Source organism: Diadema setosum, chromosome 2 (assembly GCF_964275005.1).
Source record: "Diadema setosum chromosome 2, eeDiaSeto1, whole genome shotgun sequence".
In the NCBI taxonomy this organism is placed as follows: domain Eukaryota; kingdom Metazoa; phylum Echinodermata; class Echinoidea; order Diadematoida; family Diadematidae; genus Diadema; species Diadema setosum.
The window spans coordinates 26,305,277-26,319,954 of record NC_092686.1 but is presented as its reverse complement, the minus strand read 5'-3'; the positions used below and the strand labels follow the sequence as shown (position 1 = coordinate 26,319,954).

General features: G+C 37.0%; 1 protein-coding gene across 1 annotated transcript in view; it reads right to left on the bottom strand.

The window, feature by feature from the left end:
- Positions 1 to 864: 864 nt before the first annotated feature.
- Positions 865 to 14,678, bottom strand: part of LOC140243664 (amidase-like) — a 29,540-nt gene continuing 15,726 nt past the window's right edge. The window contains exons 4-9 of the mRNA XM_072323332.1: positions 7,586 to 7,786; positions 6,851 to 6,925; positions 5,352 to 5,520; positions 3,760 to 3,860; positions 3,048 to 3,231; positions 865 to 1,073 (exon numbers count right to left, since the gene is read on the bottom strand). Of these exons, the coding sequence (XP_072179433.1) occupies positions 865 to 1,073; positions 3,048 to 3,231; positions 3,760 to 3,860; positions 5,352 to 5,520; positions 6,851 to 6,925; positions 7,586 to 7,786 (939 nt within the window). The remainder of the gene's footprint in view (positions 1,074 to 3,047; positions 3,232 to 3,759; positions 3,861 to 5,351; positions 5,521 to 6,850; positions 6,926 to 7,585; positions 7,787 to 14,678) is intronic.

Below are 14,678 nucleotides of genomic sequence, written 5' to 3'. Positions count from 1 at the left end.
GTCAAAGGTCAAAGAAGACAAAGGTCAAAATTCTGTGTAGAAGTTTTGAAGCCCTCACCTAGTGCTATCACATAAAGCAAACGGAATCGAAATCGGGTTAGAAATGGCGAAGGAGTAGCATTTTGTAGCAAAATGCACAATATAGGTCAAAAATCAAGGTCAAAGGTCAAAGAAGTCAAAGGTCAAAATTCTGTGTAGAAGTTTTGAAGCCCTCAACTAGTGCCATCATATAAAGCAAATGGAATCGAAATCGGGTTAGAAATGGCGAAGGAGTAGCATTTTGTAGCAAAATGTACAATATAGGTCAAAAATCAAGGTCAAAGGTCAAAGAAGTCAAAGGTCAAAATTCTGTGTAGAAGTTTTGAAGCCCTCACCTAGTGCCATCACATAAAGCAAACGGAATCGAAATCGGGTTAGAAATGGCGAAGGAGTAGCATTTTGTAGCAAAATGTACAATATAGGTCAAAGGTCAAGGTCAAAGGTCACAACTGAAATTCTGTGTACAAGTTTTAAAGCTCCCATTTAGTGCTATCATATAAAGCAAACAGAATCAAAATTGGCTCATAAATGACAGAGAAGTAGCAAATTGAACATTTTGATCACACACGGACGCACGGACGGACGCACGGACGGACGCACGGACGCACGGACACACACACGTACGGAGCCCGTTTCATAGTCCCCTGCTCGAACTCGTTCGGCGGGGACAATTACTGATATGAGTTAATCTCCCTTAAAAGCAGTCGGTTTGATTACAATACTGTTATAGTAATGGCAGCAATAGTATTTTGTGCGTCATATAGGCTAATTTAAGCGTCGACGGCGTTTCTGCTCGTGATCTACTGGTACTGAAATCTCCGTCCGTCACGCGTCCTGCGCTGGCTGCGTATTAACGAATTCCTCGAAGGTCTGCGCAATCTGCAGAAGACGTAGCTCGCCGAATTTCTTCCCCGTGAGCTGCAGACCCACTGGCAGTCCGCCGACAAAACCAACGTTGATGGTGATAGAAGGGTGGCCCGTCAGGTTGCTCACTTTAACGTTGGTCAGCATGTTGTTGCCCACTTCTAAAATTTCTGCAATGAAAAACGGGAGAAATTTGAGAACGGTGGTGATGTTGATAGTGGTAATGAGGACAAAAAAGAATAACAGATGTGTCGATACATTTGCTGCTACTACTATTACTGTCATAATGATCGCAAAGTCTATTTCACTTCTTGTGAACATAAGAATCACATCAAGGAATAATACGTTGCCAATATCCATTCTTCATCTTCTTATTCAAGATCGAGCTCTGTGATGTACTGGTGTGCAGCATTGCTGGGCCCTTATAGGGTTATGAAAGGGTTGATGGAAGTGTTTTCCCGCTTGGAAAACAGTGCTTCTGAGAGGACAGCTTAGATGTTAATATTACATTGTTGAAATATTATTGTTATCATTACCATTATCATTATCATTATTAATACTATCATTATCATCAACAGTATCATCATAATTATTTCATAAGTAAAACAATTTAAATAATTCATTGCTGTCGTCGGTCTGTCGAATAATTATTCATTTTTTCATTTCATTTTACACATGCATGTTCACATGCATGTTTTTTTATTTTCATTTCCAATCAAACACAGGTAATACACTTTGACATGATTACATATATTGGAACATAATAATACATATTGGTTCTTAAAAGAACTTCATGGAAATGGAAATTGAGGGGCTGCTAAAAAGCGAACTTGTAGATTGCAGTCCCCTCACTTACGTTACGTTACTACAATACATTAATTATATATGACTTTATAACACAATACAACGGTATGTACCGTACAAGCTAATCATTGAAAGTATACAGTTTTCATTCAATCAAATCGGATGGTTACATGAAGTACAGTGTATACGCTTTCACATGTATACACATACACATAGACATAGACATAGACATACACATACACATAGACATAGACATACACATACACACATACACATAGACATACACATACACATACACACAAGCACACACACGTACCCACATACACATACGCACACACACGCACGTACACACACATGTATGCATCCACATACATTGTGCACACACAGAAGAGAGTAGGGAAAGAGAGGGCGGGAGGGGGAGAGGGAGAGTAGAGAGAGCGAAGGGCAGGGTAATTCTCGATACAGGCAGAAGAAAAAAGAACAACAATTCCAAACAGTCAAACTAATCATGGGGTACATATGAGCTAATCAAATATTTCTTTAAATTACTAGAGAATGATTTCAAACTAATGGAATCTTTTATATTTTTCTCAAGGGAATTCCAAAATTTTGGGCCACTGTAGATAAACGTGGATTTTGTAAATAGAGTTCGGGTAAGGGAAAAACGATATTCATCTGTTTGACGAGTGGGGTATTTATGAATATTTTTATTCTTATTAAACATATTTTCAAAAACTGAAGGAAGTGACTTATTATACAAACTGTACATAAATTGACCAAGGTAATAATAATACAAATCCCTTACTTTTAAAACCTTATTCTCCACAAATAATCCGTCAGTCCATTTGTCCATTTCATCAAGAGGTCGGCATTTGCTTTATGATTTAGGCATCAGTAAATATGTAAGGATATTTGGGGCACCTTTGTGGGAATTAGACATGCGTCATTTTCTGAGAATGTTTGGAATTAGATATGCATCATGTGTTTATTTCCACACTAGCTTCCCTTCCGGGACTGAAAACGTGAAGTCAAAATGAAGTCGAATCAAAGTCAGATCTCCTGTGTAGACTGATTAAATCCTTGCTAAAACAATATGTGCTGCTCCTAGTCTAGGAGTAGCTCGTGAGTGATTTGACTTTTTAATACTGTTTTCCTTTCCTTTGGTTTCCCCGACAGAAAAAAACCCCAACAACAACCAACAAACATATAAATAATTGATGATAGGCGGAGAAATATATTACCTTATATGAAATCATTTTAATAAGCAAATTTTTACGGTATCTTCTTTACTCCGAAAATGTCTATGTCTGATCATTGTTGGGATCTGCGCGATCGGTTACCTTTTTCTGTTGCTTCCCTTGAGGGTATCTTGGGGGCGGTGAAAGGAATGGTTGGCATGGCGATCACATCGTGACACTGTAGCACTTCCTCCATCTGCTGCGTCAGAAGCTGACGAAGATTTTGTGCTTTGCCGTAGAGGGAGCAATAGTTTCTCTTCAGATACGTTGCAGATAGAAACAGGAGCTGTATGCATGTGATTGCAAATAATATTGTGTAGTGCCAGGTAATGCGAAGAGCGAATGATTTTTTCCAATGATAGATACATGTACATCAATATAACACAATCAGACGGATGAGTATAAATTGTATCACAAAATAGATATATTTCACCTGTTCACGAAGATATATATATTTTTTTCACAAAACTTGCGAACAATTCATGACATCAGAATTCTGATCCTTTCGAAATTCAAATAGATAATAGGGAGTCTCTGGTTATACTGAGTGATTATTTTTAGCATAAATTTTGAAGCAGCTTTCATCTTCGAATGGTTGGGTCTCTTCCGTAAAAGAAGTGATCAATGAAATAGACGAAAGTGAAAGTCTGCATGAAACATTGGCCGATTGACATTTTTCATTTCATATGTTCCTATTTAACTTGCGAGTTCTTACTAATAATGCAATAACCTCCATTCTATTTATGTCTTTCAGTACTTTGAACTATTATTACGCTATTGTGAAGTAGACTGAACGAGACACAGTACACCATACCTTGTTTAAGGGGGCGAGTTTACTCTTGTGCTGCTGAAACTGCGTGGAAAAAATCCTCATCATGCTGGTTGGATAATATCCCGTGTGATGCAGGCCGGCACCTACAAGTTGTATACGAAGAGGTTTAACATTCTATGCCTTCAGAGTCTTTAATACATCGTAATTGTGTCACATCGCTAGCAGAACCACTCAGATTCTGAACTTGATTGATTGCATAGATTTTCGTACAAACATTCTGAGAGCATAAAGTAGCAGATATTTAATCAAGCACATCATTGTATGGAGTTAGATACAGTCAAGATACGAACACGTTTTCACATAAACATAAATAGCTTGACTCTCTTTAAGTCTATTATTGAAATGCAGTGAACATCATTGCTACACTGTCGGCATTATTTTCACACACTTTGATTCGACGCACCAGTTTTTGACCATATTAAAATCAAATCCATGTCAGGCAGCATTATAACTAGAACAGAGTGACCATTTCATTAACGTAAACTCTTTCCTGAACCTATGAGAGGGCATGAAAACATTGATTGCTGTAAAGCAAAGCAACAAAAAAAAACAAAACCAAAAAACAAAACAAAACAAAAAACATAACATAACAAAACAAAACCCTTAGTGGTGCGATTGAACAAGCAAGGTGCATCATGATTATAAACAATTAGTTTTAATGTTGAATTGTCAGCCAGTTGCCATATTGAACTTAAATAGCACTGTATCCATCCAACACCGGAAGGACGAGATTGAAAGTTATATGACGATCATTTGGATAACCATTGGAATGTAGACAAATTTCTGAAAATTGTAGAGTTTTGCAGAAAGGACTACAACACAAGCTGCATCCATTTGGACGAAAGTAGATACCTACCTCCTGAGTTCATGGCACAATCTAACCCTCCAATTATTGAAATTGGCAGTCCTAGTTGTCTACCTGTGAAACAGAATTCATTAAAATATATTAATAACATTGGCATTTTACACAGTGAACAGAAGTTATCGACTCGTAGATAGGTAAGGCTGAGTTCAAATCCTGCCCGGTGAGTATACCTTTCAGCAAGATGAAGCCAATAACTTCCTTCTTAACCCAGCTTCAAAAACGAATGTAATCATGGTAAAGTTAATTTCGGCAGAACGTTCTGAAAATTCAGTGATATCACGATTAAGAAAATCCTTGGTCATGAGGCAAATTCACTCAAGCTGACTCTGAGAAAGTAGAGAGGGATTGAACAACATCAATAGTTTAATTAAAAATGGGACATAACATAGGAAAGCAAATTATGCCGAATATTTCATATCATATTTCACAACAGTTATAGCGGTTTACAATGTCCTATGATTATGATATATGAACTATCATGAATAACTTTTTTCTAAAGATTAAAAAACTATGTTCACGTTCACAACTACTGTAGAACAATGTAAAATATCAACATGATAACTCAATAATATCAACATATTAACAAATTTCTTCTTCTTTAACTTATTTAGCAATAGCAAGTTTGCTGTACAGATGTGCAAAACTTTGTGGGATTTAAACTAGTTATTCTAAGCATTATCAAATGTATCATAAAAGAAAAAAAAAATACCGAATCTGTGAAGAGGCATTGATTTTCGTGAAACAGTCGCACCACTCGCTGCTGCAAATCGATCAATGGTATCGGTTACGATTCGATCGACGGCGGGATCAGAACAATCTTGTCCAAAGCCCTCCTTCAATACGGCGACAGATATCGTTTCGGGTTGTATGTCTTTCAACTGGATAAAACAATGAAAAGGTACAGAAATATATATGTATATATTCATTAAATATGATTGGTCGTCATGTTAAGCATATTAGGAAGCATATTGGGAATAAGCGGGATTACAAAAAAGAAATTGGTGTGTTCAGAATTCTCGTGTGTAGGCGAGGTGTGGTACCTACTACGTTATCTACAAGACGCGTTTGAATTAGATTGAATTGCTTTCATTGAATGCATTCAGTCTGAATTGGATTGAACTGCCCTTACTGAGTGTCCCCCAAAACATCTGGAAGTCAGTTGTTCCTTCTCAAATACCATGGCAGGAAACTTCAGTTGTTTGGAAAAAATAGGACGATGTCTCTACTAAAGCTGCGTTTACGCCATGTTCCCGGCGGCCACGGCAGCCCCATTTGACCGAAACTTAGTATGCCGTGGGTAGATAAGACATTCTCCTGTTTTTCCCACCTTAGCATTCTAGTCTTCTTCCATTCAGTCCTCGCCCTGGTGAACATATTGCTATCAGACGCTGTTCTCATGGCGTCTGGTCAGGCTAGATTATCAATATTTTCAGTCGCGTCCCGCTACGGACAGCCTCCAAGTTTTGTTACGGCCTAATACGTACCGCCCCGTTTTGTTACTTTCAACCCGTGTAATCGTTGCATACAAGATTCCTCATTAGCACCGGGACTGCCATGGCAAATTTCTTGACAGTCTAAAAATCTGGCACGGCATCCACGGCAATCAGGGCCTGTCGCGTTTGCCTATCCCGTCTCAAGGCGTTGTTTCAAGTCCATCCCATTTTGTCCACGCTGTCGTAAAACGGGGCTGCCGTGGTTGCCGGGAATATGGTGTAAATGCAGCTTTATCGACATCTTTATTTCAGTCGACATGAAGGCATGCTGATTCTCGGCAACATCAAAATAATAATCGGCAAAAATAGTGCATATTTTCAGTGCATGTTCACATGAGATAGATATTATGAGCAAAAGATGGCATAAACTTTCAGCAGAAACGCAAGCAGTCATTATATTTAGCACTCCAACCCACACCTTATTCCATACTTCCGCAGTTATTCGTTCATCCGTTCTGTTCTCATTTTATGGAAGTTGTATAACACAGTTCATTCATCCTTTTGGCGCCTTACGATGAAATGATGCAATATAAAAAAAAAGTGTCACAAAAATTAAAACAATGCCAGTTAGCACTAATGTTAAAACTGAATTGTTTCTGAATAGCTAGAATTCAGCCTATCATAATTTATAGACGTCATTTTCATGAAAGAACGTCCCTTTCTCCATATCATATTTTGCAAAGGAGAGTCATACTCATGGTCAAGAATTTCTTACATGTTTTGTGTAATTTGGCACATCGATATTGCACGGCTGCCTTGGGTCTCTACCGTCGTCATAACCTGCAATGGCCTGTTGAGATACAAGGGAAAGAACATGTACATGTGTAAATGATACCATTAATACATTTAAATGTCTAGTATATGTTTAAAAAGATGAACACAAACAAACATACTCACACAAATGTACTGTGCATGGGTCATGTGGGTAGGCCTACATTGTATAACAAGATTTTGGAAACGTGCGCTATCACCAACTCCAACATCTTATTCCTGTACACCGAAAATATGCGTATGTTTGATATGATAATAATAATAATAATAGTAATAATAATGATAAAATAATAATACTTCTTAGAACGGATAATACCATAAGTCTCTATGCGTGTTCAAATGGAAACAAATATTTCTCTATTCACATATAATTAACAGTTATCAAAAAGATGAGTCAAAATATGTAATGTATCTAATACTGAGAGGGAGATATATTCCGTGATGATTGCACCATTTTTTTCAAAAGCCCTATCACCAAATGTCTTAGATTTGACACCTATTTCAGAGAGGAGATTTTTTTACTATAACTTGGATTTAACTTAGATGACGGCCTTAGCATGGATGAATCAGGAGTTATTGATACATCATAATATGTAGTATTAGTGAAATCAGGCACAACATGACAATAATTACACAGAAGATCTTATATTCGCTTCATGGCACCAGGTTGCCACTTTACCTCCAACATCAGTGCGCAGTCTTCGACAGTCCTAGTTATTGGACCAAGATGATCGAGCGTCAGCTCCCCCGAACCTGCGCCGGTGTAGGGGACCAGTCCAAAAGTTGGCTTCAGTCCCACCACTCCACACCAGCTCGCCGGGATCCGAACCGAGCCTCCCTGGTCGCCACCGATAGCTAGATCAACCTCGTTCTTTGCAACCTGCAGAGAGTACGAGATTGTCATCGACAACAATGTGAAAGAGTTTCATTTTATGCTCTCATGTGAGTAAGGATCACACGGATTCTCATCCCAGAAATTCGCTATTACCAATGAAAAGTTGGTAACATTCTTTTTTTTTCTTCATGTGCGTATGATCATTAGTATTGGAATTTTAAACAAGCTTAAACATTTGTTCCCTGTTTATATTTTGCAGAGTATATATTCTTCTTTAATATCTCCACACTTTAATTATGGAATTTTGGCGTGGGGAAATGCAATCAATCTACTATTAGATTCCCTTCTTCGTATTCAAAAGCGTGCAATAAGAATTATAAACCACGCCGGATATTTTGCTCATACCAACTGTTTTTTTCATCAAAACAGAATTCTGAAAATTCCAGACCTATTTCATTATAATCTTGGAATTTTCATGTATAAACTAATAACTAATGAGTTACCATCCGTTTTTATTCACATGTTCAAAAGAAATCGCTCTATTCATTGCTACCCCACTCGTCAGAGTGACGCTAATCACCTTCCCCGTACTCGCACTATTTTTGCAAAGAAAACAATTATGTTTACTGGACCCAGATACTGGAATGACCTCCCTCAAGATATTACTTCTTCCTTATCCTTATTCACCTTCAAACGCAAACTAAAACGGCTATTACTTAGTGGATACACACTACCCGGCTCTTAGCAACATTTTTTTAATACCCCCAGTCTTTTGTCTTTGTCTGCAGCTCCAAGTTATTTGACGATACCGTTATAGCACTTTTTGTGTGAGTGTGTGTGTGTAAACACGGCGAAATATGTACAGTCTTGTTTAAGCGATACTAAAGTATTCATGTGGTTCGATAGTTCGTTTTTAATACTGATTTTGCACTGGTACAATTTAAGTTGGTCGAGATAAACATGTCCGTTCTCCGTATAATTTCACGCCTATAAACTCGGGAACCTACAGTTTTTACAAGCATCTTTGCTTTTATGTAGGCCCCATCATATTTCTGACATTTATTTGTGATATCCTCAGATGAAAATGACCATTTATATTTGTGTGTAATGTTTGTTTGTCTTTTTTTTTTCTTCAAACATAAGATATGGTTGTATATGTTTTGTACTTTTGTTTTATTGTCAATCATTTTGTAATCCCATCACTGAGAAATGGAAATATGAAATAAACTTGAAACTTGAACTTGATTAGTATTATCAAAATCTTGATAAATGCATCGGTCCCATATAATTAATCATTATTTCATGAGGTCGGCTGATCCCATTCTTTTTAACGATAGAAAACACATTACACGACACATCTTTTTGTATCTCGAGTTGTCACTGATTTGAAAACATTACAGGGAACGTCGCTGATTGTATATAAATTTACTGCAATAATCCGGGCTTTCAGGTAAAAAAAATAATTTAATGTTCTTTTTTTTTATTTAGAAATTTGAAGAACATTTTGAGTCTTCATCGCGCAGTTTCATGTTCAAATTGAATTCTATAAAACTTAACTTTGCCATTGTTGGCTAAGTTTAAGCAGAAACATCGGAGGTGTCGATTCAAAAGGATTAGGTTTCCAGAATGTGTAAGGAGAAAATTAGTAAAAATGCCTTTCCCTTGTTATTATTGCCATCAATTCTGTTATATTCAAGGTTGTGTTACACGGTCCCAAAATTGATACAAGATATAGCCATATGAATATGAACTTTTCAATTTCGCACGAGATTGACACTGAACTTGTTTCAGAGCCATTGAAGAGCCGAAGCAAATACGATGCCTATACAGGTCACACGATGACACTCTAGTACCACACTAGAAGGCTACACGAATATGTGAATCTTTATTACAAGATGAACCATAGACCACGATATTCTCCTTTATAAGTTAAGCCATTACGGCATTCGCGGGACGGCTTTAGAATGGTTTAGAGATTATCTTACTGATAGAAAGCAGTATGTTTATCTTAATGGTCATGAGTCCTCAATGAAATCAATTACATGTGGTGTCCCCCAGGGTTCCCTACTCGGCCCGCTACTATTCATTTTGTACATAAATGATCTCCAAAATTCATCAAAGATTCTTTCTTTTATATGCTTTGCAGATGACACAAATCTATTTCTTTCACATCGCAATCCTAATACGCTTATTCATATGTTAAACAGCGAATTGAAACTTGTTCAATCCTGGATTCATGCCAACAAGTTATCACTAAACATTGATAAAACATATTATATGCTGTTCAGTAACTCTTTGCAATTTATTCCTGGTCATGTCCAAATTAATGGCATTAATTTAACGAAGGTTGATAGTGTCAAGTTTCTCGGACTGTATATTGATAGCGATTTATCTTGGAAGTCTCACATCAACTTTTTAACCAAAGTTTTATCTAGGAATGCAGGAATTCTAAATAAACTGAAAGATTACTTCCCCACCAATATATTGCAAATTATATACTCGACTACGATTTCCCCTTACCTCAACTACGGAATACTGGCATGGGGTAACACGACCCAGTCTTTGCTTGACTCGCTCTTTCTCTTACAAAAGCGCGCTATTAGAATAATTAATAAGACCGGGTATCTATCTCATACAGATGAATTTTTCCATAAGAACAAAATTTTAAAATTGTCAGATTTGTTTTATTACAATTTAGGGATATTCATGTACAAATTATCCAAAAATGATCTTCCTGATATTTTTTTGCATATGTTTAAAAGAAATTACTCTATTCATAACTATCCCACCCGCCAACGTGACGATTATCACCTACCACGTACCCGAACCATTTTTGCGAAAAAAACAATTATGTATGCAGGGCCTAAGTACTGGAACGATCTCCCCATAGAACTCGCAGGTTGTTTGTCCTTGTCGACCTTCAAATACAAATTAAGACATAATTTATTGAATAATTACATCGCGTAAGTCCATTGAAATTTCCTTCTTTCTTGTTTATGTGCCTCTACCTGCTGTGTTGGTTGTTGTTATTCAAATCAGCTAAGCCTCTCTGTTTGCGCTCTTAAATTCCTTCACACCAGTACCCCTTTTTGATACCCTAAGACTTCGGAACGCGTGAACAGCTGGCTTGTTGTATTCCCCTTAGTGCTATACTGGCTGGTAATTCTAATTCTAATTTATTCCAAATTTTCTTTGAATGTTAGTACTTGTATGTTCACTTTTTAGGTTTCCCGTATCTCCTCCGAGGACTCGCATGTCGAGTTGTTTTCTCTTCACCGTTATTCAAATCATACTACTACACTATTGTCAACATTGTTAAATCAACTGTTCTTACATCTGCAGAATGTGGTTGTCTGTATATCACTATTAATGTATTGAGAAGATTCTCTTAGTACACCAGGTATTTTTGCCTTTCATTTTTGTTTCTCTTTATTGTGGTCCTACGTTGCATCCGTGCTCCTCATCTTTACACTCTGTTCAGAATTTGGGACCTACGCTTAACAAGCTCGCTTTTAAGTAGGTTCCGTCATATTTCTTTAGCGTTATACATAGAACCAAACGTACGATGATTGACCACTATGTTTTATATTCTTACATTAATTTACTGTACATCCAAGCCGGATATTATGATTCACTATGTTTTATTATATTTGCTGTACATTCCTTCATTGAGAAGTATGAAAAATAAAATTGAAATTGAAATTGAAATTGAAAAGATCTTCGCGCTAATTTTTGGTTGCCAAAGATTTCGCTGCCCCTCACGAAGTTGCTGCCGGAGCAGGAGAAACTCCATCGGCGGTCATACGATGGCTATAAGGTGCCTTGAATGACAGAAGTTTACACGATCAGAGCTGAATTTGAACATTTTCTTTTTCATGTGTTTTTGCTCAATTTCGGGACAGTGTGACGAGTTCACCAAGGGCTGTTTTCATGGGGCACGCGAATGATTTGACAAGGATGCGAATGTCGGAAAAATGACAAAGTCCCTCGTTCGTATTCTAAGTTGCAAAACACGCGTAAAATATCGCCAAACCGGGCCCGTGGTTCGAAAGCTTTATAGTCAACTGTTCGCTGGTGTCGTTTTTTGTTTGGTGGGAGCTGAAAAAATTCGAAACTTCTTGCGAACATTTCCAGATGCCGGAATGTGATTTGCTCATGATTTTACTCTCGAAAATGTATCAAGAGCTTCGTCATATGCGCACGACTTACTCAAGATGTGCGCAATGTTCTCAAAATCTTCGTGAAACCCAAAACAGATTCCGACAGTTTGGATAATGTCTTGTCCTACGTTCCATGAAAGCATGTAGCGACGTTCGTCCGATCATTTCTCGACGTATTAGCTAATTGTTTGTGTATACTTCTCGAGACATTCTCAATCTCGTTTGGCGAATGTTTGGGGCATATCCGCACCAAGTGATGTCTAACTTATGTCAACGCATGGCTGACGTGTCTGGATTCATACTGACTTCATTTCATTTCATTTCATTTCATTTCATTACATTTCATTTTGTTCATTCATTTCATTTATAAAGTTTTCCACTAATTACAATCGTAACATACAATCATCAATGCATCAAACTACAAACTACAACGTGTATAGTCATACTCGCAAAGAAAGAAAGAAAGAATACTCGCAAACTTCAATAGGTCTATAGAGCATACCATATTTATATTTGAAAATCAAAATAATGTATGGGGAAGCAAACTACGAAAAAGCAGACCCTTGTGGTGGGGTAGGTTCTCGAAAAAGAAGCGCCCCCACACACACGCACACACTCACAACATGCCTGCGTGCACAAACCAACAAACAACACAGAGAGTGAGAGATGAAAGAGAGAAAAAGAAGAAAGAGAACAGAACAAATTTGACCTCAATTCTAAGACAGCCATCACCTTCTGTAGGTTATTTCGTACTTTTTAAAAAACTTTTTATTGGATGTAAACTAACAGGTAAACAACATATTTACAATATGTACAGAAGGTACACATAAAGTCAATATCAGCAAGGTCAACAAATCACATGCTAAGTATCCAGAATATTAATTATACCGAAGTTACGGCTGTCAATATCTTGTGGGAATTGGGTGTTATTTGTAAAATTTTCAAATATTACAATATATCATCACATAAAAGGGGCATACAATTTAAAAGAACAACATTATGGAGGGTTAAGTTGGATTGTCCATTTATTCAAATGGTTCGGTAATTTGTCTTTCTTTTCAGCAATTTTCTTTTCAATATTTTGTTTCATTTTTGCAAAACCCAGAAATGCCTGAAAAGTTGGATGGCGATTTTGAAATTTGCACACATATATATGAAATACTTCAAACATAAAAACAGAAAATTGATACATGTTTTATGTTTTGTTTCCTCATCAATACCAAACATTGGATGAAATGATGGAAAATCCTCATTCATACCGATTTCTTTTGAAATCAAAGAAATCAAATTATGCCAAAGCGGTTTAACTTTATGGCAATTGACAAACAAATGGTCCAAGGTTTCAGGATGTTCATTGCAAAAAGAGCAAATTTGGTGAATTCTTCTTTTTAATCTTAAAAAGGAAACTTTTGATCCCTATTACATTATGAAACATTTTAAAGCAAAATGCTCGTAGCTGAGTCTCGATTGTATATCTGAAATTGTTGGTATGATAAATAGTCCAATCTACATCCTTTAAGTCCTCTCCTTCCTCTTGAAATACATCATTCCATTTATTTTCTGCCTTGCATGAATTCATAAAGCATCCCAACACACTATACGAATGACGTGGAACTTTTTTTACCTTCAATAATTGTGAGAAAATTGTATCATACAAATTTCCAATGTCCTCATTCTGTTGGGGGAATTCAAACCACTGTAAAAAGATTCCATTCATTAGGGAGTCACATTTCCTTCGATCTCTGACTGGAATACAGTGGCGTATCTAGGGAAAACGGCGCCCGGGGCAAGCGCGAAAATTGCGCCCCTAATTTCTGAAAAAGTGTTCAACCCCAACCCCATCCCGGTAGGGACTTTAAACAAAGTCCACATGATATGCTTTTTCAAGCACTTTAAAGGGGTATTTTGAGGGTGATTTAAATGTAATGAATTTTGATTAATTTTGGCGAGCGAGCGCAGCGAGGAAGCCGAAAATTTTGGTATTTCAGCTTACAAAACAGGGAATTCTTGTCATTTTTTGCTAATCAAATCTTACAATTCCAATCATGATATAGTGACGACCTTACAGATAACGATTTATACCAACAAACCGCATGAGGTTTTTCAAAAGTACTCTAAATTAGCACGCGCGAGTTAGCCGAAATTTGTATATTTCCACGTCATCATCACGTCTTGTTCTTATCTCTCTTTTTTTTTTGTTGATAATTTTGGCGAGCGAGCGCAGCGAGCGAGCCGAAAATTTTTGTATTTCACCTTACAAAACATGGAATTCTTGTCATTTTTTGCTTATTAAATCTTACAATTCTAATGAAGATATAGTGACGACCTTATAGATAACGATTTATACCAACAAACTGAGGACTTATAATACTAGTACTCTAAATTAGTACGAGCGAGTGAGCCGAAATTTGCATATTTCCGCGTCATCATTACGTTTTGTTCTTATCTTTTTTGATTTTTTTTGCGCCCCCCCCATATGTTCGAAACCGTTGGCGTCCTCTCTTGATCCAATCGACGATCGCTTCAGAACGAATGAAATTGCAGCCGCTGCTCCGTGTAACATTTTTCCTGCTTAATATAAAATGACATGTGTGAACACAATAGACATTGTCATTTTGTGCGCGTCATCGTCACGTTTTGTTCTTATCTTCTTCTTTTCTTTTCTTTTTTTTGATAAATTTTGGCGAGCGAGCGCAGCGAGCGAGCCGAAAATTTTTGTATTTCAGCTTACAAAACATTGAATTCTTGTCATTTTTTGCTTATTTAATCTTACAATC